Source organism: Trichechus manatus, unplaced genomic scaffold (assembly GCF_000243295.1).
Source record: "Trichechus manatus latirostris isolate Lorelei unplaced genomic scaffold, TriManLat1.0 scaffold00037, whole genome shotgun sequence".
Taxonomy (NCBI): Eukaryota; Metazoa; Chordata; class Mammalia; order Sirenia; family Trichechidae; genus Trichechus; species Trichechus manatus.
Genome location: NW_004443973.1, coordinates 6,112,099 through 6,139,945, shown reverse-complemented (window position 1 = coordinate 6,139,945; position 27,847 = coordinate 6,112,099). Strand labels below are relative to the sequence as shown.

Sequence of the window (27,847 nt, the reverse complement as noted above, 5' to 3'; positions counted from 1 at the left end):
TTTGATTTACTTTTGTGACTTCCCTATCTGAGTTGATATCTGGTTGCTCTGTCCTGTGTTCTAGTCTTGGGTTGTTATCTGATGTTACTGATTTTCTAACCAGAGGGCTCCTTTCAGTATTTCTTGTAGATTTTGTTGTTGTTGTTGTTGTTTTCCCTAACCTTGTTTATCTGGAAATGCCCTAATTTCGTCATCATATTTGAAAGTCAGTCTTGCTGTACATATAATTCTTGGCTGGCAGTTTTTTTCCTTCAAGGCTTTATATATGTCATCCCATTGACTTCTTGCCTGCATGGCTTCTGCTGCGCTGTCCGAACTTATTCTTATTGACTGTCCTTTGTAAATGACTTTTCGTTTATCCCTAGCAGCTCTTAAAATTCTCTCTTTATCTTTGGTTTTGGCAAGTTTGATTATAATATGTCTTGGTGACTTTCCTTTGGGATCTACCATATGTGGGGTTCAATGAGCATCTTGGATAGATACCTTGTCATTTTTCACAATATGAGGGAAGTTTTCTGCCAACAAATCTTCAACAATTCTCTCTGTATTTTCTGTTATCCCCCCTGTTCTGGTATTCCAGTCACTTGTAGGTTATTCCTCTTGATAGAGTCCCACATAATTCTTAGGGTTTCTTCATTTTTTTAAATCCTTTTATCTGGTTGTTCCTCAGATAAGTTGGTGTCACATGCTTTATCTTCAGTCTCACTAATTCTGACCTCCATTGCCTCAATTCTGCTTGTATGACTTTGTATTGAGTTGTCTAATTCTGAAATTTTATTGTTAATCTTCTGGATTTCTGATTGCTGTCTCTCTGTGGATTCTTGCAGCCTGTTAAATTTGTCGTTATGTTCTTCTCTAATCTTTTTAATTTCCTCTATTGCATGTTCTGCATTTTGCTTAATTTCCTTCCTACCTTCTTGAAGAGTTCTGTATATTAATCTTTTGTATTCTGCCTCTAATAATTCCAAGAAATTTTCCTCCTCTTGAAAATTTCTACATTCTTTATTTTAGGAGCTTGCTGAAGCCATCATAGATTGCCTCTTTATGTGATTCGATATTGACTGTTGTCTCTGAGCCATCAATAAGTTACTATATTTATTTATGTTTGCTTACTGTGTTCTAGCTTCTTGTTTTGTTTTGATATGCCTGAATAGGCTGCTCGTATGAACTAATTGGATTATTGGCACCTTTGAAGCTCTAATGTCCTATCACCAGGTGGTTAGATCTGTTACTAGGTGTGTGAGCTCAGGACTCTGCCCACTCCTCCTGTATGGATTCAGCTCAGGTGCCCAGGAAGACAGTCACCAAGTGTGTGGTGTAGGCTCTCACTTACAGTCCTAGACAGGCATGGGTGATTGGTGTAGGCACAGGCATCTGGCTGCAGCAGGGGGACACACTCTGAGCAAGGGAGGGGGCTGACGGCCACCCCTGAGTGTCCAGGAGGAAGGCGTGTCCCTGTTCCCTAGAGTGTGTAGGTGGGTGGGTTTTGCAGCCGGACTATGAGCACCTAATGCTGTTGGCTGTAAGGACGTGGGGCACCTCTTATTCAAGGGTCCCTCTCACAGGTGGCTAGGTGGCATGGGTGGAGCCACCAGTCCTCAGGCCCCTGATGTGGGTAAGTAAAGACCCTGCTTAATGGGCAGAGCAATGTCAAATCTCAAGAACCTGCCACTTCACAGCTGAAACAGTTGAAGTTATACTTCCAGTATATACCCTGTTGTACTGCGGTAATGAGGGCCTATACTACTGAGATGGGCCCACACAAGTCTATGTAGGAGGAAAGGCACTCAATGTCCATGGATCCCTTATGCTTGTGCCTAGGCAAAGGAGCTTGTGCCTACCCTGGGTTCCTGGCTTAGGGGAGCTGGCAGTTTGTTTTTTCCCGTTTGTTAATTTGTTCACTCTCCAAGGCAGGGAGAACGGCTCCGGGCGTGTGACGGATCCTACTTCTGGCCCAGGGGACTCAGCAATTGCTAAAGCTGGTCCAAGTCCCAGTGCACAGCAGGGAGCGGGGAGGTAAATGGAAGAGAGGTTTTTCCCTAAGGGGGGTGTTTCTGATCCGTGCGGTAGGCCGTACACATTACTTATGTTTCGCCAGATCGAGGGCTGCTTTTCCCTGGTTCTGGGTGGCCGAGCATACTCTCAGCATTTGGGTCTCTCCTGGTGCGGAATATGCCTCCCAAGCATGGCTGCCTGCCTGCCTCACCACTCACCGCAGAGCTGATCAGGCCTGAAGGGCTCAAGCTCTCACCAGGTCAGGTCACTCCTTGCCACTTCAATACCGTGTCTCCCTCCCCGTCACTCAGTCTGGTTCCTCAACTCTGCCTTTGATGTTCAGGGCTCCCAGATTTCCATATATAATCGAATCACTTGTTTTTTTGGGTCTTTGTTGTAAGAGGGTCCGCCAGAAGCATCTGACTACTCTGCTATCTTGGCCCCACCCCCCTTTTAAATTATTTTAAATAATGTTATTTTAAAGTCCTAGTTCAATTAAGATAGTTATGTATTGATCTTGTTTCATCAGTTGTTGTTGTTTGGTGCTGTCAAGTTGATTGCAACTCATAGTGACCCCACGTGATAGAGCAGAACTGCCCCACAGGCTATAATCTATACAGAAGCAGATCACCTGGCCTTTCTAACATAGAGCTGCTGCGTGGCTTCACACCACCAACCTCTATGTTAGCAGCTGAGCACTTAACCACTGCACTTCCAGGGCTCCTTTATTTCATCAGTAAAGCTAACAAATAATAGTATTATGTCCTCAAATAAGTCACAAATATTACTTAAATGATCTGACCTAGGGAAATTTTATTTCTAATAATTAAATAATGTTAAAACCAAGCCTTCTATACAGCTGTAAAAACGGCATGGGGGCTGCATCTGACCTACTCTAACTTCACAAGGCAGAAGGAGAATCAAGATCAACTGCCCAAGGCTGACTCCTATGAGGTGGAGTGCAGACATGCCTCCACCCTCCAACCTTTTTACAGTGCTGACACAGCTGCTCAGGATACAGTTCTATCAGGACAGCCACTTCTCAGTGTGACCACAGGCACGCCTCTCTCTGGACCCTCAGCCTCCGTCTGGCTCAGGCAAGTGTTACAAAGTTCTTTTAGCTCCACCAGTAAGTGCCTGGAGGCACCCTACTCTGCCAGTAAGCCTCAGCCCGAAGGTGTTCAGCTATCTCACTCTGTGGGTCGGTGAGTCTAGCTCCACTGCCAAGTACCCAGAGGCACCCTACTCCACCAGGAAACCTCCTGCCTGAAGGTGCTCAGCTTTCTCGCTCTGTGGGCTGGGAAGCCTGCCGTGCCATCTCCTGACAATTTCCTGGTTCTGCTGCCTTTGCTGCAGCCATTTCTCTGCCATTGCTTCTCGCCGTCTCTCGCCGTCTCCGGTGTTACAGTTCTTTCTGTTTCCTGAATCTAGGAGGTTCTCACTGCAGGGATCCCAGGTCCAAAGGACACACTCCACTCCTGGCTCTTTTTTTCAGTGATGGTGAGATCTTCCTTTCTGCCTCTAGAATGGCTTATTTTAAGCCTAGCAGGATGGCAAAAACTGACCAATCCCCTTGTTTATCTGCATGGTCCCACCCCCAAAAAGGGTGCCATGCACCTTATTAGATTATTAGCAAGTTATCTAATCCCCCTGGTGAGCCACAAGCACCTCATCTGCATTGTTCCACCCAGTCTTTTGGCAGGAGTTACAAGACCAAGGCGAGAAAGACCATATCAGTGATCCACTGCACTACAACAAATTTCAACCTCTGACAACAATCTATAATAAAAGATATGTTTGTAATATAATTTCAAATCAATGCTAATAAGCAGTAAAGACATTAAAATGCTGGCAGCTAGAGGAAGAAATACTAAGTTATAAATAGTCTACAAATCAGAACTTCAGAAGTTAACTGCTCTTGTCATTGGATAATAAAACAACAAAATGACACCATGCAGAAATATTATTTTAAAAATTAAAGGGTAATGTAAATGTAAAGTATAAATGCAAGTTAAAAACTGATTTGCTCAATTGGTCTCTATTTACCTGGAGCAACAGAGGAAGAAGGAGAGTCAGGAATAAGAGGAGAAAATGGAATGTGCGGCTAATTGCCTCCATGAACAACTGCCTCCTTTACCATGAGACTAGAAGAACTGAAAGGTACCTGGCTACCATTACTGAATATTTTGATCAAAATCTCTATAGAAGTATTCTGATCAAAAGGAAGAAAATGCAGAACAGAATTTCAAATTCTCATGGAATCCAGAATTTGTGGAGCCTTGAAGGCTGGGAGAACCCCAGAAACTACTGTCCTAACATAATCTTTAAACCTTAAACCAAAAATATACTTTGAAGTCTTCTTAAAACTAAACAATAGTTTAGCTTAACTAGTAAAGGACGTCTGCCTTGGGCACTGTGCTCTTTCAAAGATCTGTCTATATTGGATCAAACTGACAACAGCAACTTGAAAGATGAGATATGAACCTTAGGAGGCAGTGAGTTTATGTTAATGAGGGAGGAACAACTCAGAAAAGGAGGGTGAGAACGGTTGCACAACACAAGGAATGTAATCAACGTCACTGAAATGTATATGTACAAACCTGAACTGGTGTATGTTTTTTGCTGTGTATATTCTCAACAACACACACACAAAAAATAAATTATTAAAAAAAAACTGATTTGCTCAACAGTCTACAAACTGGTAATGCTTATTAACCAGCATTTTTGCACATCCCATATACAACCATATTGTGTTATTAATAACTACCCTGATGTTTAAAAAGATGCTGAAGTACTCCTGACTCAACAAAGATTAAAATTTTATTTAATTAGTTTTAGTTAAGTACTTTATGAATTATCTATTTTATACATGTATACATAATTTTCAAATGCTAAGTAGAGGGTTAAAGCAATTACTCAGCACCAGTCTGTGTCAGTTTGTTGGACTGTGGTGGCTTGCACGTTGCTATGATGCTGGAAGCTATGCCACTAGTATTTCAAATACCAGCAGGATCACCTATGGTGCACAGTTTTCAGCGAAGCCTCCAGACTAAAACAGACTAGGAAGAAAGGCTTGGCAATCTGCTTCTGAAAATTAGCCAATGAAAACCATATGGATCACATAAGAATATTGTTCAATACAGTGCTGGAAGATGAGCCCTCTACACTGGAAGCACTACACGATAGCTGCAAGAACGGACTCGAACATACCAACAATCCATGAAGTTAAAGCAGGACTGGGCAATTTTTGTTCTGTTATTCATAAGGTCGTCATAAGTCAGAGCTGACAGACAGCAACTAACAACAACAAAGCAGTTCCACTTAACCATATCTTCCCCACACCATCCTGCCACGGTTTGCTTGGAAACCCAAGAGAAGTATAGGAGACTAGGGCTTTGCCAGCTCTTTACCCTGCTCTCAATGTTTCAGAAAAATGAAAAGTATCTTATTTTCACATACACACATACAAAACTGGCAACCACCACAATGTGCTAATTTGGTTTTAACCAAACTATTTGACTATCTGCAGGTCCTTTCCCTCTAAAATGTCAGACAACAAAAATTTCACTATATCTTACCTATCTTACTAGAAACATTAGTACAAGTTAAATAAAGCAGAATCTCCCATTTGACAAAGTACAAGCTATTACAGACACACTGAAAAAAGATCAATGCAGAGGTCACCGACTCCTCTCATTAAAGCCCCTCACCTACAACAAATACCAATACAAGCTCAGATACCATCTGTTATGGATTAAATTGTGTCCCCCCAAAATGTGTATCAACTTGGCTGATTCCCAGTATTGTGTAGCTGTCCACCATTTTGTGATCAGATGCAATTATCCTACATGTTGTAAATCCCAACCTCTATGATGTTAATGAGGCAGGATTAGAGGCAGCTATGTTAATGAGGCAGGACTCAATCTACAAGATTAGGTTGTATCTTGAGTCAATCTCTTTCGAGATATAAAAGAATTCAGCAGAGAGGAGAGGGACCTCATACAAAAGAAAAATTGTGGGGAGCACAGCACGTCCTTTGGAGCCAGGGTCCCTGCGCTGAGAAGTTCCTAGACCAGGGGGAGATTGATGACAATGACCTTCCCCCAGGGCTGACAGAGAGATAAAACCTTCCCCTGGAGCTAGTGCCCTGAACTCGGACTTCTAGCCTCCTAGACTGTGAGAGAATAAATTTCTGTTTGTTAAAGCCATCCACTTGTGGTGTTTCTGTTATAGCAGCACTAGATATCTAAGACACCATCCCAATGAAGTATATTATAAAGGGTCAGCAAAAAAGAGGAAGACCCTCTACGAGATGGACTGACACAGTGACTGCAACAATGGGCTCAAGCATAACAACAATTGTGAGGATGGTATAGGACGAGGGGGTGTTCGTTCTGTTGTACACAAGGTCACTATGAGTCGGAACCGACCCGACAGCACGTAACAACAACAATAGTCTACACAAGTGCTCTAATAACCCACTGAGAAATTTAAAAATACTCAATTTGCATCATTTATGAATAGGATTCATAGCTTCCAAAAATCTACCTTCAAGACATTTCCAACAGCAGTGATCTGACATTCAGGCCTATAAGAAATGCCAGCCCTCTGAAAAAAGTTCCAATAGAATTGTATCATATTTTAAGAAAATATATAATTCAGTTAACAAAAAACATATAAGTCCAGGAGTAATAAACTGTTTTACAAAGATATTTATTATAGTCTTTTTTTAATCATTTTTAATCTCTTAACCCTAAAATACTCTCTTTTAACTGCCATCTATTCCCTTTCCACCAACAAAGAAATTGAATATACTTTTTCAATCTATATAACATTCCTCCAAGCCTGCTAAGAATCACAGCTACACATAGAAAACCACCATTATTCCATTAAAAGATTATTTTATTTTTAAAATTTAACTCATAGTTTTTCAACATAAATCTATTGCATTAAAAAAAATACCTGTATAGTCAAAAAACCTACGCCACATAATACTGTGAATTTCTCTGATTAAAAAGGTGACCAGTTCCCCAAATGCAGGTCTTATGCATATAAATATAAATCAATATTTCAGTACTATAAGAACTTCATTTTTAATGCTGCAAATAAAGAAATTATTATAATGCCAAATCACGTGCTTTCTCCTTTGCTACAAAGTATCCGGTCCTTTCCCAGCTGCCTGGTTTGTACCTTTGTTTTGTTTGCATCAGTGGAAGAAAATCCAGGGGCTTGTCCTGTTTTTTGGCCAAAGAGGCCCCAGAGATTGGGACCAGTCTTGTGTTTTCCACCTTTTTCCACTGTGTGGCACTGAGCACATTTTTAAATAAAGATCTTCTTTCCTGCTTCATCATCTCCCATTTTGTTCTGCAGTGAAACATTAAACCACAGACCAAAGAAAAGATCAGATTTTCAAAGCTGCAAAAAGAAAAAAAAAAAGGAATTTCATTACTTTGGCTGAAGTGAATGCTAATGATATTAAACAAACAAACAAACAAAAACCCTCTTTTCTCATAAGCTATATATTTCACTTGAAAGTCACTTGAAAGAAAAGTTCCGTTATCACTGTTCATCACTGTTCAAACTACCAGTATTTGTCACCATTAAAATTTTCATTCTGCCACCTTTAGTCACAGAAGTACCTATGATCTTCTCAAAGCACATTAAAACCAGATAAAGATCTGTGAGCGGTAGAAAGGGAAAGGGCAAGAAAACAAAAAGGGATATCAAGGGAATTCATTTCGTCCTGTAATCATTTGGCACTCTATCAGCATTTAAGAAAAAACATCTCACTGAAACAAGCATCTGGTATAAAAACGATCATTCATCCAAGGATGGAATAATTCCAATATTAAAGAGACAGGAGAAGAGTAGCCCTATATAAGTCATTGACTCATTTAATATACCAGTCCTGTGAGGTAGGTACTATTAAGAGTTCCAGTTTTAAAGAAGAGGAAAATGAGACACAGATGTTAAGTAATTTATAAGATCAATCAGCTGGTGAGAGGTGGAGCCATATTAAATCTGTAATCCTAGAAGTTTAACAATCCACCTCGAGAATGAACATTCTTAAAGTAACACTGTGTTGCAATACAATGTCTAACACACTGCTGATGCTTAAAATTTTGTTTGCCAAACTGAGTGAACAGTACTTAAAGAGGACTAGGCGAAATACTTTTTAATACATATATCACTGCCATTTCTAACTCTGTGTAAAAAGGAATGCAGTAAAAACAATGCACCAATAAAGTGTTCAAATTTTACAAAACCCACAGAATTGAAGTGATGAAGGAGGGAGGGGAAACTCACGAGAACATTTTAAGGATGATACTAAACATGAGTCTTAAAAGATTACTTGGGATTATGCGTGTTGGAGTGTATAGAGTACTGAAGTGGAATGCAGTTATAAAGATGTGACCCTGGGTAAATCACTTCACACCTATAAAACTTCACAGGTGTTTACAGCCTTTTCCCCTTCTAAGTGGCTATGACTGAACCCCAGAGCTGGAACAAGAATCTAGCTCTCCAAACTTCCAACCCGGGGTTGGAAGGTCACCGCTTCGATGTAGAGGATGACTTCTGCCATCCGTAGGTGGAAGGCTCTACTCAGAATGAGGCCTACTCAGAATGAGGCCCACTCAGAAATGTGAAAATGTGCAGAAGGACCCCTCACTAGATAAAGCCTTACGTTGCACTAAGGGACACCTGGGCCTCAACAGCCTGGAGCTGGAGTGAGCCTCCAGCTGGCCAGACGGTTGGACGCTCCTCTGGGTAGTTCCAGGCCAAAACTGCATCGGCCCAGAACAAGGCTTCACACTTCCCGGCTGCTGGCTCACCCCTGCCCGGCCAGTTAGTACCTAGCGCAAGGCCAGCGCTTCTGTCCTGTTTCCCGAGAGGCGCTCCGTGGTAGTCACTGGAGGACACTGCCCGGCCAGAGCCTACGCCCGAAGTTCCAGGCGGATGGTCCAGAAACAGCACTTTCACGCCCTGACGCGCCGAGCCGCAGGCCCAGCCCAGCGTGTGCTTCCGGTGGACGCCGCCAGCCAATGTCAGGCCAGGTTTCAGGGCGCTACTGATTGGCCCCAGGTCCCGCGGGATGTTAGTTCAAGACAGACTGAAAGTCTTGCACTTGAGCAGCTTCTGGCTACGTGTAATTGTAGCGAAGTGAATGTCCTTACAAAGGATAATGATCCCAAGTGCGTTTGGGGTTTGTTTGTTTTTTTTAATCTTTACTTAACCAAGGGTTGTATTATCTATGTATTCCATTTGTACAGAGTCTTGCTTGAAGTAGGAACTCAACGTTTAATGAATTGGTCCAGTAGCATTTGACCGAAGGAATCAAATCACGTCAACAAAAGCAAAAACAAACCACAAACCAAGTACTTAACTATGGGTAAGGCACTGTGCCAAGCAACTTAGAAGTACAAACACCGAACCTCAGTCTCAGTTTTCCATGAGTTACAAGCTGACTGGGGCAAGATGTAAATACATTAAAAGTTAAATTATTATAAATGATACAATACATAAAAATACAATAATACAAGAACTGACAGCAAGGTTGTTGTGACTCATAGTGACTCCATGTGACAAGCTAGAACTGCCCCATAGGGTTTTCTAGGTCCTGGCAACCTGTTCCCTTAAAGATTACAGCTGCAACAACAACAATCGTTTCAGGAGTAGATCACGAGGTTTTTCTGCCATGCAGTGGGTTGAAACCACCAACATTTGGGTTAGCAGCCAAGCGTTTAACGTTTTTGCACCACCAGGGCTCCTTGACTGCAAGGTAGCATGCTGCTAATTGCCAAAAGGGAGGCCTAGAGCGTGAACAGAAACAGAGGGTGAGTTCTGAAGGAGTAAAAGAGGGACATACGGAGGGAAGGACTGAGAAAGCTACAAAAACAACAAGGGTGCTGAAGGCAGAGAGAGGTAAGAAAATCAAAGCTTTGTTTAGGAAAATGTGAGTAGGAAGAGTAGCTTAGCTATAGTTACATAGTTCGTGAGCCGTAAGTGGTAAGGCTGTGAAAGAGAAATCAGAATATTAAAATAATTTTTAAACTGTTTAATAATCAAGGTACTTTGGAGGTAATAGTGAAAATTTTATGAATTAGGTATGTGAAAGTTTACCCAATATTCTTGTTCTCTAAAGCAGCGCTGTCAATAGACACTTCTGTCATGAAGGAACTATTCTTTCTGTGCTGTCCACTAGCCACATATCCTCTTGAGCACTTGGAATGTGGCTAATTCAACTAAGTAATTAAATTTTTAATTTTAATTTAAATAGCCACGACAACAAGAAAGTTATTGAAAATAAAGATAATTGAATAAAACGATTGTGAGTAGTAACTGAGTTAAACTGTGATCCACACATTTAAAAGATAAGTGTCATCAAATTGAATCAAAAGGACCAGGGAAAAATATGAAGAATTAAATTGTATTTTTAAACTCATACAAATATAAACTGAAGAAGAATAAAACTACTACTTATTGAGTGCCTGCCAGAGGCCAGTCTAGCTGCTTGCATGTATAGTCTGTGGCCTTACAGATGGGAAAAATGCAGGCTCAGGACCATATTCATTCAGAACAATATAAAATGAAAGTTACTAATTGATTACCAATAAATATCAGTGATAAAGTCAGGCCAAAAATAAAAATTTTTTTTTAAACCTAAAGTTGCCCTTTTTAAAAAAAATTTTATTGTAGTTTAGACAAAGGTCTACGAACAAGCTAGGTTCTCATTAAACAAGCAATACATACATTGTTTTGTGACATTGGTTACCAGCCCCACGACATGTCAACACTCTCCCCTTCTCGACCTTGGGTTCCCCGTTCCCAGCTTTCCTATCCCCCTTTGCCTTCTCATCCTTGCCCCTGGGCTGGTGTGCCCATTTCGTCTTGTTTCGTTTTTGGGGCCTGTCTAATCTTTGGCTGAAGGGTGAACATCAGAACTTCAATACTGAGTTAAAAAGGTGTCCAGGGGCCATAGTCTTGGGGTTTCTCCAGTCTCTGTCAGATTAGTAAGTCTGTTTTTTTGTTTTGTTTTGTTTTGTGAGTTAGAATTTTGTTCTACATTTTTATCCAGCTCTGTCTAGGACCCTCTATTGTGATTCCTGTCAGAGCAGTCAGTGGTGGTAGCCGGGCACCATCTAGTTGGGCTGGATTCAGTCTGGTGGAGGCTGTGGTAGTTGTGTTCCATTAGTCCTTTGGACTAATCTTTCTCTTGTCTTTGGTTTTCTTCATTCTCCCTCGCTCCGGATGGGGTGGGACTAGTGGAGTATCTTGGTTGGCCGCTCACAAGCTTTTAAGACCAGATGCCACTCACCAAAGTAAAATGTAGAACATTTTCTTTATGAACTGTGTTATGCCAATTGAGCTAGATGTTCCCCAAGACCGTGGTTCCCCACAGCCCTTCGCCCAGCAGTTCAGTCCCTCAGGGGGTTCAGAAGTGTCTACGGAGCTTCCATGACCTTGCTTTGGACAAGTTGGGCTGGCTTCCCCAGTATTATGTACTGTCTTTCCCTTCACCAAAGTTACCATTTATCTATTGTCTATTTAGTATTTTTCCATCCCCACCCCACCCCTGTCTCATAACCATCAAAGATTGTTTAGGCAAAAAAAAATTTAATTCAATATAATGCTTGAAGACGAATATCTCCAACCAGCTAAGCCTCATTGCAATTACCTCATAATTTGAGAAATTTTGGGAAACAGTAGCAAGAATTTACTATTTATTCTCTCCTTGCATTTAAAAAATAAGTCACAATATCACCTGTCATTCTTTAAATTTCTTTTTAAAGAGAATTCGCAAGAATTTTGGAAGGCATTTCAAAAGACATCTAAACTTCATGTGAAATAAACAAGTGTTTATCATGCTGATAATTGTAATTATAGGCTATATGTCTTAAAACCTTGAAAATTTTTAACTTGCAAATACCTAGCACATCTTTTCTCTAATGTAAAAACAGATAACAAGCATTCTTTCAAACCTCAGAATTTTCAAATGTTTTAGTTACTGGGATCCATAATCAATGCCCATGGAAGCAACAGTCAAGAAATCAAACGATGTATTGCATTGGTCAAGTCTGCTGCCAAAGACCTCTTTAAAGTGTTAAAAACCAAAGATGTCACTTTAAGGACTAAGGTGTGCCTGATCCAAGCCATAGTATTTTCTTTTTTTTAAATTGTGATTTAGGTGAAAGTTTACATAGCAAATTAGTTTCTAACTAATGATGTTTCTAACATATGATGTTTCAGCAGTTAATAGACAAATTGTTTTGTGACATTGTCAGCCATATCTTCAATTGCATATGCACTTTGTATGCATGCGAAAGCTGGACAAAGGAAGACCAAAGAAGAATTGATGCCTTCGAATTATGGTGTTTGTGAAGAATATTGAATATAGGATGGACTGCTGGAAGAATGAACAAATCCGTCTTGGAAAAAGTGTAGTCAGAATGCTCCTCAGAAGTGAGGATGGTGAGACTTGGTCTCAAGTACTTTGGTTATATTATCCGAAGGCACCAGGCCCTGGAGAAAAACATCATGCTTGGTAAAGTAGAAGGTCAGCAAAAGAGAGGAAGACCCTCAGTGAAAGAGGCCGACACAGGGGCTGCAATCATTGGCTCAGCATAGCAATGATTGTGAGGATGCTACAGGACTGGGTAGCGTTTCATTCTGTTGTACCTAGGATTGCTGTGAGTCTGAACTGACTCAACCACAAGTAACGACAATGACAATTAGTTGCATGTGATTCATGTTCAAATATAATTATATATGCTTTGAAACCTAATGACTTTGCTATTACTGAGTGACGAAAATGTTCTAAAGTTGGTTGTGGCAGGTGATAATTGCCCAATTCAGTGAATTTACTACAAAACACTTAATTGAACATTTTAAATGGGTAAGTTGCACGGTATGCAAAGCTGTTAAAATATTAATAAATAAGTTATATGATGAAAACTATATTTACTACATTTTTGTAATTTATAAGTAAACTTTCTTTTTTCCTTGAAAACGTAGTATTTCATGATTAAGTAGTAAGGAAAATTTGTTTTCTTAGCATTTCCCAGTATTTCTGTCCCTGGTTTTATTTTATTCAATATTTTATCCCTTCTTTAAAAAAAATTAACAACTCTGAATATTAGCCTAAAATTTGCAGGTTACCCATCAGTAATCTTGACTGACAAAAAATAGAGTTTGCGTAGCCTGTGGTGTTGAAGAAAATTATACTTGTTTTCCACTAGATGGCACTAGTAGGCAAATATTTTTGCTCAGAGTCTTTGGGCTTTCTCTCAATAAAATTCTTACACTGCCACATTATTTTCATTCACATTGACTGGTTTTGGTAAAAGAAAAAGAAATGGAAAGCTATGAGAAAATTTTTTCCTAGACTTGCTAAGCCCCAGGGTAAACAGAATCCTCATGTTACAGGTGTGGAATGTAATACAAGGAGAAATTGGCTTGTCCAAGGTCACAATCTTGTTAGTGGTAAAGCCAAGGGTAAGAGTCCAGAACCCCTGACTCTTAGTTGCTATCACAAATTACACAATAGCAAGGGTGAGGGAGTGGGCACCATAGTCAAAGGAAAAAAAAAATGAATATCTATTGTGCCATTGTATCCATATTATCTCATTTGATTCCTAAACTATTAACTCCATGTGTATTATCTAATATAATCTTAACTATACAATTGGCTCGAGTTGCAGTAGTGAAGGATTCTATGGGGAAAATATTAAACAATGCAGGAAGCATCAAAAGAAGATGGAAGGAATACACAGAGTCATTATACCAAAAAGAATTGGTCGACATTTAACCATTTCAAGAGGTAGCGTATGATCAGGAACCTATGGTACTGAAGGAAGAAGTCCAAGCTGCACCTGAAGGTATTGGCGAAAAGCAAGGCTCCAGGAATTGATGGAATATCAATTGAGATGTTTCAACAAACAGACGCAGCACTGGAAGTGCTCACTCATCTATGCCAAGAAATTTGGAAGACAGCTACCTGGCCAACTGACTGGAAGAGATCCATATTTATGCCTATTCCCAAGAAAGGTGATCCAACCAAATGTGGAAATTATCGAACAATATCATTAATATCACATGCAAGTAAAACTTTACTAAAGAGCATTCAAAAGCAGCTGCAGCAGTATGTCGACAGGGAACTGCCAGAAATTCAGGCCACATTCAGAAGAGGATGTGGAACCAGGGATATCATTGCTGATGTCAATGGATCCTAGCTGAAAGCAGAGAATACGATAAAGATGTTTACCTGTGCTTGTGTGGATCATAACAGATTATGGATAACATTACGAAGAATGGGAATTGTAGAACACTTAATTGTGCTCATGAGGAACCTGTACACAGATCAAGAGGCAGTTATGTTCAGACAGAACAAGGGGATACTGCATGGTTTAAAGTCAGGAAAGGTGTGTGTCAGTGTTGCATCCTTTCACCATACCTATTCAATCTGTATGCTGAGCAAATAATCCGAGAAACTGGACTATACGAAGAAGAAAGGGGCATCAGGATTGAAGGAAGACTCATTAACAACCTGCAATATGCAGATGACACAACCTTGCTTGCTGAAAGTGAAGAGGACTTGAAGCACTTACTGGTGAAGATCAAAGACCACTGCACTCAGTATGGATTGTACTTCAACATAAAGAAAACAAAAACCCTCACAACTGGACCAATAAGCAACACCATGATAAACGGAGAAAAGATTGAAGTTGTCAAGGATTTAATTTTACTTGGATCCACCATCAACACCCATGGAAACAGCAGTCAGGAAATCAAAAGACGCATTGCATTGGGCAAATCTGCTGCAAAAGACCTCTTTAAAGTGTTGAAAAGCAAAGATGTCACGTTGAAGACTAAGGTGTGCCTGACCCAAGCCATGGTGTTTTCAGTTGCATCATATGCATTCGAAGCTGAACAATGAATAAGGAAGACTGAAGAAGAATTGACACATTTGAATTGTGGTATTGATGAAGAATATCGAATATATCATGGACTGCCAAAAGAACGAACCAATCTATCTTGAAAGAAGTACAACCAGAATGCTCCTTAGAAGGAAGGATGGCGAGACTACGTCTTACATACTTTGGACATGTTGTCAGGAGGGATCAGTCCCTGGAGAAGGACATCAAGCTTCGTAAAGTAGAGGGACAGCGGAAAAGAGGACCCTCAACGAGATGGACTGACACAGTGGCTGCAACAATGGGCTCAAGCATAACAACGATTGTGAGCATGGCACAGGACTGGGCAGTGTTTCGTTCTGTGGTGCATAGGGTCGCTATGACTTGGAACCGACTTGACGGTACCTAAAAACAACAACATACAATTGGCTGCTAACCAAAAGATCAACAGTTCAAATCCACCAGTTGCTCCTTGGAAACCCGATGGGGCAGTTCTACTGGGCTCTATAGGGTCGCTATGAGTCAGAATCAGCTCGGTGGCAGTGAGGTTTTTTTTGTTTGTTTTAATTCCATGAGGGAAGGACAATGACCATTTTGTTTTAATACTGTATCCCCTTGAGTATAGTAAAGTGTCCAACACATAGTAGACAACCAAAAACACTTGTTAATTGAATGAATGATGAATTAGTTAATTAAGCTTGACAACAACTCTTATTTAGTAGGTAATATTATTTGTGCTTTACAGTTGAGGAAACTGAAGTGGAGGAAATATAAAGTAACTTGCCCAAGCTCTGTGTTTACCACAATCTGACATTATTTTGCATAGAATTACATTTTACATGTAAGATTTCCACAATAGAAAAAAAGGTCCCTGAGGGAAAGGATCATGTCTTTTGTGTTTCCCATTGTATGTCTAGCTTCCTGCATAGACTCTGGCACATGGTAGGCACACAAAAATTATGTATCTGTTTGGCTTCCTAGTAACCCAGGTATTAGAAGCCTGAGCTTGGACATTCAAAAAGTTCTGCTCCTGGGTCACTTTCTGGTCTATTCCTTACACTTCATTCCAATGCTTCTGCTAAATCCAGGCCTTGTTTTTGGATTTCTGCTGGTTTTCTGCTGACCTCTCCTCTAAGGCCCTTTAACAAGCCTTGGAAACCAGTACATACTTCCCACTGCTTTCACCCATGATTTCCCTTGGTTCCACAACTGAGCAGTCTACTCTTTTGGTTCCCAACCCCCCAGGGATGCAGTGGTAGTTGAGTAGATCAGCAGACAGAGTTGGTTCTGGGTTTGGCTCTGTTAAAAATTGTATCTCTATGACCTTTGGCTATTCTGTCGGCCTCAATTTCCTCATCTCCAACAAATGAGGCTGGTATTGGATGATCTCAAAGATTTATTTCGGCTTTTAGGCTGTATGATTTTAGCTCTATCCTATAGTGGCCTTCAGCACAGTGGTTAAAAAGTTCAGCTGCTAACCTAAAGGTCTGCAGAAGAACACCAAAGACACAAGGAAGGTATTAGCCCAAGAGACAGAAAGGGCCACATAAACCAGAGACTTCATCAACCTGAGACCAGAAGAACTAGATGGTGCCCGGCTGCCACCAATGACTGCCCTGACAGGGAACACAACAGAGAGTCCCTGATGGAGCAGGAGAAAGGTGGGGTGCAGAACTCAAATTCTAGTAAAAAGACCAGACTTAATGGTCTGACTGAGACTGGAGGAACCCTGGAAAGCATGGCCCCTGGATTCTCTATCAACCCAGAATTAAAACTATTTCCAAGGCCAACTGTTCAGATAAAGATTGGACTGAACTGTGGGACATAAAATGTTACTCGTGAAGAGTGTGCTTCTTAGCTCAAGTAGATACATGAGACTAAACAGGCAGCTTCTGTCCAGAGGTGAGATGAGAAGGCAGAGAGGGTTAGGAGCTGATTGAATGGACATGGGAAATATGGGGTAGAAAGGAGGAGTGTGCTGTCACAGTACAGGGAGAGCAATTAGGGTCACATAACAATGAACGTATAAATAAATTGAAATGTAAACTTTTCACTTAAACTACAACAATAAACAAAAAATAAAAAAGTAAAGGTCTGCAGTTCAAACCCACTAGCCACTCAGAAAGATGTGGCAGTCTGCTTCTGTAAAGATTTACAGCCTTGGAGACCCTATGAAGCAGTTCTACTCAGTCCTATAGAGTCACTATGAGTAGGAATCGACTTGATAGCAGTGGGTTTATAGTGGCCCTCAACTGACCTTACAACTAAGATGGTAAATTTTGGGGAAGAATCACTGGGCTCTGGTGGGGGGAGCGAAGTCAGCGTTGGAAAAGCCTGTGAATCAGGAAAGGCAGTTCTGGCCTCTCGCAACAAGGATTACACACTTGATGTTCGGCCTTGGCGCAACGGATTGGACGCCCGAACCTAGTCAGGTTACCCCGCGCCGGCAGGGGGCGTTATAGGCCTCTCCCCGGAAGGAGCGTCCGGAGCCCGGCGCCGGGCTCATCCATCTTCCGGAGGCGGAGCGCCGGCCCCGCAGCCGCTGGTTGTGCGAACGCTGCCGTTGCTGGCAGTGAGGAAGCAGCTAGGACTGAGGGCTTTCCGCGCCGGGGTGGAGCGCCATGGACGAAGCTGGCGGCTGTGCGAGCGGTGGAGGCTTCCGCCCGGGCGTAAACAGCCTCGATGAGCCGCCTAACAGCCGCATCTTCCTGGTGATCAGCAAGTACACGCCTGAGTCAGTGCTGAGGGAGCGATTCTCGCCCTTCGGCGAGATCCAGGACATCTGGGTGGTGCGGGACAAACACACCAAGGAGTCCAAGGGCATCGCCTTCGTCAAGTTTGCCCGCAGCTCGCAGGCCTGCAGAGCCATGGAGGAGATGCACGGCCAGTGCCTCAGCCCCAACGACACCAAGCCCATCAAGGTGCGGGTGCCCGCAGGGGAAGGGTCCTCGGGCCTCCACTCCCCCGAGGTTGTGTCGGGGTGGGGTGGGGGAGGTTGTAAGAACGTCGGTCTGCTCTCCGGCAGCACACCAGCAGCACTTGGCATCCCCTGGGTAATGGGGAATAGCTCTGGGGGGAGGTCTCTCAGGACCTCCCCCCACCCCGAGGCCGTGCGGTGGTGCGGGCATTGCGGGGGTGAGGGCGGATGCGGATGCGGAGAGAACGTCAGCCCCTGAAACGGACTTGGGCCGCAGAGCTGCAGAGGCTGGGCCTCCCCGCACGCCTGCTCGTCTCTAATCAGGAACTCTAGTCCACCGCCCAGCTCTAACCCTGGCCTTATTTGAATACTTTTCTCATCGTCCTCCCATAGATGTCCCCATTTATGCCCCGTTTATCATTTATAAAAACGTGTAACTGCTTTTCGTCAGGTAGGTATGGAGCTTAACAACTTTTGATAACAGTACATAAAGCTGCTTTGGTAAGAGCATTTTTCCAGAACCAGGCAAAAAAAGTATGCATGTAAATAAAATTAGTGCCGGTGATTAAAACTGCTTCATCTTCCCCACATTCTTCTAATAACCCCTATTTGTGAAGGTATTAATAGCATACATTCGGTTCTTCACACTGTTACTGCCACATTGCTTTGAAAACAGACCTAAGTAAACTGCCCTAAGAGCCAAATCATTGTGATGGTAGTGTGCGTTTTGTATTATTAAACGATTCTTTTTATACTTAGTTCACCCTGGTGGTATTTATATTAAGTTTCCACACTTAATTCTCTAAAATAAAGATAATGCCCCATGGCAAGGCTGTTTTAAGGGTTATTTGAGATAATCTATGCTTTTAGCGTAATTCCTGGTGCAAGGTAAGCTGTGAATATATTCTTGTTGGTCAGTAGTAACCAAGATCTCATTCCTTACTTGCTGTGAACTCTAATCAAGACCCAATAGTGAGACCCTGGTAATTGCTTAAATTGCTCCCTTCACCTGTCTTGTAGAAATAATTGGCTGTATATGTAATTCTGTTGTCAGAGCTTTCCACAAAAACTTCCCCCCCAACATTTTTTTTTCTATTTAACACAGAGAGTTGAGAAGAGTATTAATATGGACTTATAAATGAAGGACTCAGATATTTCAGTCTCTGGAGGTCTCCCTTATACTTCATCCACAAAAGAGAAGAAGCCTGGGAATATACCAACAATACAATAGATAACTCCCTTCTCCCTCCTACTCACCTCTCTGAAGTAAGTCAGAACAGGGCATCAACAAAATTAATTTTAAGGCCACAGTATATGCTAGATCAGAGGTTGACAAACATTTCCTTTTAAGGGCCAGATCGTAAATGCTTTAGACTTTGTAGGCCACATACAACCTCTGTCGCATATTCTTTATTTTTAACAACGTTTTAAAATGTAAAAACAATTCTTAGATCATTGATTACACGAAAGCAGGGAGCTGTAGTTTGCTGCCCTGCACTGGGTTGCTAGTTTTCATCTCTTTGCAATAATGACTGCCATAGCTTAGTGGGGAGGATTTTTAAACTTGGGAGTATTAAGGAACACAGAGCCCATGTGGGCAACTCAAAAGATGCCCCTTCCCTTGATTAAATTTTCACATGACAAAGACCCAACACTAAAATGTACCCTTCCTTTCAGCAGCAAAGAAAGTGCTTGTTCCCAAAGAGAACTAAAATTTACATTCTGTTTTCGTTTTTTACATTTTTGTCCACTTAGTTTCAGCCGGAGAGTTGTTTCACTACATTACCTAGCTAGGTAGTCTGGGTTCTTCAGCAGCAGCAGCTTGGGCTGTCTTCCATCAAAACCAAGGTAGTGTTTCAATATCTCCAGTTAAATTACCATATGCACACCTCTGTGTTACCTCTCCCACCCCTACTTACCACAAGCTCCAAAAAATGTATGGATCTTAACATTGTAAAGTGAAGAAAGAATAATTCACAGCAAACTCCTGTACCTCATGAGAAAAAAGGAGAGGCAGCAAGTAAGAATTAATTTGCTTCTTGTTGATAGAAGTCACAAGAATGATTACTTGGAGTTGGGAGGTAGAGGTGACTGGGAATGACTGGAGGGAGCCTTCTGGGGTGATGGGAATGCTCCATATCTTGATATCGATGGTGGTCACTCTGATGTTTACTTATTTAAAAGCACCTCAAACTGTACACTTAAGATTTGTGTACTTCATGTACCTCACTGATTTTAATTGTGAAAATATACACACCAAAATATTTGCCAACTCACTGATTTTTAAAAATAAATAGAAAAAAATTTGCACCTGAGCTTAGACCAAAGTGAACTGGGCCAGAAAACACCTACTACAACATGGAAGGAGAGAGAGCACGGAGAAACTGGCCAGGCCTGCTGCTACTCCTTACCACTTATGCACAGTGAAAATAGCAAGATGCCTGGGTTGGACAACCTATCAGACAATCTAACACACAAAGACTCTGCGCTTTCAGTGTCCTGGAATCTCAATCTAACCAATCTGAATAGAAACTTCTCATAGGGGATGGCAGGAGCTGAGGGGCGCAAGCAAGAGTGGAAATAAGAAAACAAGTCGTTATTTCCATTAATAGACTCTCACTGACAAGAGTTAGTTATAAATAGCTTGAAAATTAGAGTACTAAAAAATAAATGACCAGTGGGGATCCACTGGAGGGCTGGGTGAGAACGCAGGAAACCAATATCATGGCAAAAAATGGCAGCAGCAAATAGAAATTAAAATTAAGTATGAAACTCAACTTCCTCATTTTCTCCTGAAAGGAAATAAGAGAGTTCAGATGTCTTGGGCAGAAAGGCCAATCCAAGTATTGATTTTACTTCTATGCAGTAGGTAATTTACAAACCTCAGCTAGCTGAGTAGCAGAACGTGAGATTTACAGCAGATGTTTATGCACCAGTAAAAAACAAGATGCTGTCTCTAAAGTTCAGAGTTAAGGAACTGTCCCCCAATTAAATATTTTTTATACATATTTTATATATTATAGATTTTGATTACACATAACATATAGGATCTCAGATTAGTAATTGTAGATTCTATCAATTGCTGTCAAATAGCACTGTTGACTTAATAAAGGTTAGCTTTTAAAATAAGATTTCCTGACTATTGCTAAGCAAAAATGCAAAAGTAGAAATACATTTGGAGAAATGACAATACAACGAAGAGATTGATTGGTATCTCACATAAAAAGGCATTGCAGTACTTTTTGGAAAAAAATTTTTGATAAGACACATGAATCACATATAATCATGAAGTAAGTATGCTTAAGGAATAGGAAAACATTTGACTGATTTTTTTTTCGCATTATTTTTTGTTTTTTGTTCTTTAGGTCTTCATTGCTCAGTCCAGATCATCTGGAAGTCACCGAGATGTTGAAGATGAAGAACTTACAAGAATCTTTGTTATGATACCAAAGTCCTACACAGAAGAAGATCTACGGGAAAAATTTAAGGTATTTATGTCTTCAAATCAGCCAGTATCTGTGATATGTTGTATGGTTACTAAAATCTGAAGTAAGTGTTTTTTGAGTTAGATCATTAAATTGGTGGTGGAGAATTAACTAGCTGTTTTTAGATCTTTGAATATTAAACCTAGAACTCTTTAAAGAATATGTGAAACTGGAAAATATTAACTACAGCTCTGAACCTATAGCAAGATCATAGTAAATGAAATTTAAAGATGATTTAAAATTTCTTTTTAGCTATTGATTTTTATATGTGGTGATATACTCTCACAAAAATTATTAAAAGACAACCTTAAAATTGTTTTGAGTTGTACTTTTTGGTCCTTTTTCTACTAGTTCTCCCAGTACTGTGAATGAACTAGAAAGATAAGAAACAGGTAATAAAAAGTAATTTTCAAACTTTCTTTCTGCAACTCCAACTGAGAATCGAATACTACAGAAGTAATAAATACTTGAATTGGTGAGGGTCTTGTTTATATGTTCACCACAATAAAAAAAATAATAACAAATACCAAAAATACATATTCCATACTTCTTCCAACAGTAAGAAAAAAGTTTTTGTACCTTCTATTTTGTAAATTTTTATCTTTTTCTGAATAAGCAAGTAAGACCATATTTATCTAGATAGGAATTTAAGTTGCTGATTGCTTAGAGAATTTTATAAAATGATTAAATGATAAATTCCAAAAATTTATATCCCTTATTTCTTCAAACGTAAAAAGTAAACATTTACCCTGTATTTCTCTTATTAACTTCCTGAGCGAATCAGTGTCTTTCGGAAATATTCTTTAAGAGGCTCCTTTTAGGAGGCAGACAAATAATTACAGCTAATGTTGAGTGTTTACTGTGTCCCATGCCCTGTATAAGCATTTAACGTCTTTTCGCTTATTTAATCCTTACAATCACCCTGTGAGATAGATATTGCTATTAGCCTCATTTAACAAATAAATAGGAGACAGACACAGAAAGGATAAGTAAGCAGCCAGTTAATAAGTGGCGGAGCCAGGATTTGAATCTAGAAAGTCTTATTTCAGAACTTCCCTTCTTAACTGCTATTGAACAGATCTTTGGAGCTATCCAGACCAAATTCTTGGTCTGCCTCCATGACCTTCCAAACCTCACTGCCATTGAGTCAATTCTGACTCATAGCAACCCTATAGGACAGAGTAGAACTGCCCCATAGCGTTTCCAAGGAGTGGCTGGTGGATTTGAACTGCGGACCATTTGGTTATCAGCTGAGCTCTTAACCACTGTGCCACCAGGGCTCCTCCGTGACTTTAGTCAGGTTTTAATTTCTCTAAGGCCCACCTTCCTCCTCTGTGAAATAAGCAGTATAATATACATACACTTGAAGTAGTGTTGTAACATTAAGATACTATCTGTATGTAAAGTGGACACCTGGTGGCACAGTGGTTTAAAGAGCTCAGGCTGCTAACTAAGAGGTAGGCAGTTTGCATCCACTGGCCGCTCCTTGGAAACCATATGGGGCAGTTCTACTCTGTCCTATAGGGTCGCTATGAGTCGGAATCGACTCGACAGCAACGCGTTTGGTTTTATATGTAAAGCAGGTGCTCAGTAAATAAAAATTATCATTTTATTGGTTAGCCCATTATTAAGTTATATCATTATTATGGTTTTATTTTAGTGCCTCATTAGTTTGTAACATTTTGATGTCATCATTAAAAGTGACTCTGAATTGTAATTCTGCTTTCTTTGCAAGCAAGAGGCACAACTAAGCACAAATTTTAAGTTATTTCTGAAAGAATCTCTTCAGTTATTAATTTTGACTCCCCTAAAATCATTTCTTTTAACTCTCATAGGTATATGGAGATATCGAGTATTGCAGCATTATTAAGAATAAAGTCACTGGAGAAAGTAAAGGTTTGGGCTATGTGCGATACTTAAAACCATCACAAGCTGCCCAAGCAATAGAAAACTGTGATCGAAGTAAGGATGTGTTTGGCTAACATTGTTAAAGCCTTTTTTAAAAATTATGATTACTCTAAATAACTGAGTTTAATATTGGTTTTTACTAATAACTATCTGCTAATTTAATCTTAGTGGGGGGTTAAATATGTATAGCCCTAGGATGGAAGTTATTTTGGGATTATGATCTGTTAAAGCATTAATTGAGGCACTATCTTGAGGAGAATTTGAGCAACTTTATTAACTTAGATCATAAGTAAAAATACTGTTATCATACTTTGGTTATTGCTTTATAAGTTTATTTTTTAAAGTATTTTAGAAATTATGAACATTATAGAAAAGATTGATTTACTCCTTCAATTTTATATTTATTCTTTACATTAAAAAATACAAGTTTTTTTGTAATGTTTGTTCATATTTAGCCTAAACCCTATTAATGTACTTAATTAAGTATATTAATAAACATATAGGTAATGTATAGGATTTATAAGGTTTGCTAACATAGGTAATTAAATATAGACTGAGTTAATTTCAAGCTAGCATGACATTAATTGAATCTTCTGCTTTCCTAGTATACATAATGAGAAATAAAATTTTTAAGAAGCCAAGCAGAATATTCTTTATTGTCACGTTTCTGATTATATTGACTTTTACAAATGAGATGTGGAATAATTTAATCAGTAGAATTCTTAGATGCCCTTAAGATACATACCAAAATTTTCTCCTAGATCCTTCTAATTTAATTTTATTCAGCCAGCATTTATTGAGTACTTATGGTGTACCTGTGAATATGCTAAGTAGGTGGATACAAATGGAATATATGGAAGTTCTGGCCTTTAAGGAATTTAAAGCTATATTGAGTAGTGTCTTAGGTATCTTGTGCTGCTATAACAGAAATACCACAAGTGGATGGCTTCAGCAAACAGAAGTTTATTCTCTCACAGTCTAGTAGGCTAGAAGTCCAAATTCAGGGCATCAGCTCCAGGGGAAGGCTTTCTCTCTCTGTCAGCTCTGGAGGAAGGTCCTTGTCATCAATCTTCCCCTGGACTAGGAGCTTCTCAATGCAGGTCCTGCCGTGCAAAGGACATACTCTGCTCATCGCACTACTTTCTTGGTGGTATTAGGTCCCCCAAGTCTCTCTGCTCTCTTTTCTCTTTTATATCTCAAAAGAGATTGACTTAAAACACAACCTAATCTTGTAGATTGAATCCTGCCTCATTAACATAACTGCCTCTAATCCCACCTCATTAACATCATAGAGGTAGGTTTTACAACACATAGGAAAATCACATAAGATGAGAAAGTGGTAAACAGTCACATAATACTGTGAATCATGGCCTAGCCAAGTTGACACACATTTTGGGGGGACATAATTCAATCCATAACAGGTAGGCAAGACCTAATAGGCAAAAAATAGTTAAGGAATGATACATTTTTTTTTTTAAAAGCCCTTTGAAAGCAGGGAATATGTCTTATTTGTCTTTTTGTCCCCTCAATTACCTAGCAGAGCAATTGGCCCTCAACAGAGATTTATTGAGGTCTTTATCAAAGATCCTGCCATTTATAGTAGACTCAATAAAAATTTACCACTTGAAAAAAGTGTTCAAAATGATGTGGTATTAGTTTATCAGTGATCAAAAACTAGCAAGCTGGGTGAGCACAGAAACACATCCAGAAGGAAGTTGGACTTGATTCTGGTGTAGAGTAGGAAAACAGAAGGTGAAAACAGTATTAACAAAGGCACAGAACCAGGAGTAAACACGTCTTGTGCTTAGTACTATAAAGGCAACAGTCTGAGTAAAGCATAATATTCCTGTTAAGAATGAAACAAAGTTAATTGGGTATGCTGGAACCACATATGGAAGATTATGAAGAGTTTGAGCTTAGTCCACGTTAGGAATCCTTTCTAGATTGTTAAAAGAAAAATAATAAAAGCTGTTTTAGAATAGTTGATCTGGCCACATTGTCAACGATGGATTTCCGTAATCCAGAATCCAAACTGGTTGGTTTTATCCTTTTTGGAGCCACTCAGTAATATGATGAAAGCTGTGAACTGTCTCCCCTTGAAAAATGCCCATGTGCCACTCAGCTTAAGGGAGATGGAGAAATTTGGACACAAATAATGGTGATCGTTGCACAGCGTGATGTACACAATGTCGATGAATTGTACACTTAAAGAATATTGAAATGGCAAATGTATTTTTACATACACATTTACCACAGTAAATAAATTTTTTTTTTAATGTTTAATGCACGTGTGTACATATATGCATAAGCATTTTGTTTGAAGTTTCAGAAATTTCATGGAACCTTCCCACCCTCTGAAGCTCATCCTTGGGCCCCTGATTTAGAACCCTGGATCCAGAGGCAAGGAGACCTGTTGTAATTCATTGAAGAGAATCTAAATTTTAAAAAGACAGAGTAATTAAAGTGGAAGATAGCATATTCGAAAGGAAGAATCTTGATGACAGGTTGAATGTGAAGAAACTCTGTAGGATTTTAATGCTGAGGAGCCTGGGACAATGAATGATAGAATCATCTGTACTAGAGAGAGGTTTGAAGGGATAGCATTGAATTGCTGGTGTTTTGTGTCTGCACTGACCCATAATTTGGGATTCTTGTGTTTCTCATTTACACTTTGTCATCTTCCAGAAGGCAGAGAACTAGGTCTGGTGGAGATGGACATTCCATTGTTTATAATTTCTACAGTTATAATGCTAAGTCAAGCACTAACAATCAAATGTATTTGCAGGTTTGTTAAATTTGGTATGAAGCTTGAAATTCATGGATTCTTTCTCTACCTCTCCCTCCAGGTTTTAAGGCAATATTGGCTGAACCTAAAAATAAAGCATCTGAATCCTCTGAACAAGATCATTATAGTAGTATGAGGCAGGAGACTTTGGGACATGAACCTAGAGTAAATATGTTTCCATTTGGTAAGTGGGCTGCTATTATTTTAATAGTTTAAATAATACATGCAATCTGATACAAGTTTTTTTTTTTAAATATTCTTTCATCATGTAGTGAATAAAAATTTCAAAATGTAGTTTTTCTTAGGAAGTTGGTCATCACTCTTAATGTCCATAATATTCAACACTTACTTCATTGAACTTATTTCCTATTATAGTCTTTCTGTGTTTAATTATATATTATGTAAGTATTAAATTATGTCACTGCCACTTTTTGGGGTGAGCTTCTGCCTCTGTGCAGCTGACCAGAAAATACAAAAGACATACGAACTCTCCCTTAGTGTGAGTTCTAAAATTTTGTCCCAAAACCATTGCTTTAAAATTAGGGCTAGAGAAGAGAGAAGAATGACAAAAATAAAAGTTAAAAAACTAGAAAAAGGGAAATGAGTAATGAAACTTATGGAACTTAAAATGTTTTGACAGACTTTCATCTTGTCATATTTTACGGTTTTGTGTTCTAAACTAATTCCTGTGAAGTTAGGCTGTGCATTTCTGCATATATTTCAGTGCTGAAGGAAATGGCGGAGTGGAGAGAGTTATCTGTTTTCTTGTTATTGATCCCTTTTGATAGTGCTGCTTACCAAGAGCGTATATAAAATATAGTGTCTTTGCTCAATGTGGCAGACTTAATAAATTTAGTTTTACTTTCTAGTACCTAAAATGTTAAATGAATTCTTGACTGTGTATAAATTTAAAGATTTACTTTTTTTATATTGGAGAACAACAACCTGAATTCGCAAGTTTTGAAAAGAATGACAACAGAGGCCAGGAAGCTATCTCTAAACGCTTGTCGGTTGTATCAAGAGTTCCTTTCACTGAGGAGCAGCTTTTCAGCATTTTTGATATAGTACCAGGATTGGAATATTGTGAAGTTCAACGAGATCCTTATTCAAATTATGGTAAAATGATGTCTATAATTTTTTAAATTAAATTGTGTTTTGTTAAAATGACTTTTCTCCAGTGACACTTTATGTCATAAACTGTGACAAGAATTATATGTTTCCTTTTTCTCCATTTTAGATTTTCAGTCACAGTGATACCTTCACAGCCAAACCCCTGGGAATACATCTCCTTTATACAAAGTCATTTACTTTAAAATTTTTTTTTTTTTAACTCCCACAATGTAGAGCATACTTTATTTCCAGTCATGCAACAAAAATACCTCAGACTATGGTCTCTGCTTTTCTGTACTCTGTTGATTAATGCTAGGCAAAGTTATAAAGCCCTTAAAGTTTCCGTTTCATCCCTAAGTCTCTTTTTGCTAAACTTCATACCCCTAAATGAAACTCCTTACCTTCATTTAAAGCTTCCTGATGCCCTACTTCTGCTCTCTAATTCTTCCTACTCAGTAGAAACAAGGCTTTATATCAGCCGTTAGAACTTGTTAAACTAGTTTATTGATTAAACCCGTTATCTAGTGTTACCTTAACCCGCCCTTGTGTTTTAAGCATTTTGATTTTGAATTTCAAAGTAGATTCCAAAGAATAAAAAGTTAAGAAATACTGATTTATAGGTATATCTGTGCCATATAAGAAAAGCCAGTATCCTAAAATTAAATTCGTCTGACAGAACTTATGTAAATTATTCCATTTTCCCTAAACTATCATGTTCATATTTTTACCAAAAGCT

General features: G+C 39.5%; 2 protein-coding genes across 5 annotated transcripts in view; one reads left to right on the top strand and one right to left on the bottom strand.

Annotated features, from left to right (window-relative positions):
• The window catches only part of LOC101355182 (cytochrome c, testis-specific-like), a 25,411-nt gene extending 18,058 nt beyond the window's left edge, over window positions 1-7,353 (bottom strand). The window contains 2 exon segments of the mRNA XM_012555299.1: window position 6,748; window positions 7,186-7,353. Coding sequence (XP_012410753.1) covers window position 6,748; window positions 7,186-7,353 — 169 coding nt within the window.
• Window positions 7,354-17,403: 10,050 nt separating this feature from the next.
• The window catches only part of RBM45 (RNA binding motif protein 45), a 32,404-nt gene continuing 21,960 nt past the window's right edge, over window positions 17,404-27,847 (top strand). For 3 of the 4 annotated variants that reach the window (XR_002823961.1, XM_023730532.1, XM_023730533.1), the window contains exons 1-5: window positions 17,461-17,827; window positions 21,189-21,311; window positions 23,144-23,270; window positions 26,063-26,185; window positions 26,938-27,117. Coding sequence is in view for 3 of the 4 variants with exons in the window: in XM_023730532.1 (XP_023586300.1) it covers window positions 17,528-17,827; window positions 21,189-21,311; window positions 23,144-23,270; window positions 26,063-26,185; window positions 26,938-27,117 (853 nt within the window). In the remaining variant the exon portion in view is untranslated. Of the gene's footprint in view, window positions 17,828-21,188; window positions 21,312-23,143; window positions 23,271-26,062; window positions 26,186-26,937; window positions 27,118-27,847 lie in introns of all 4 variants that reach the window. The other variant, XM_004375468.3, reaches the window with a different exon arrangement.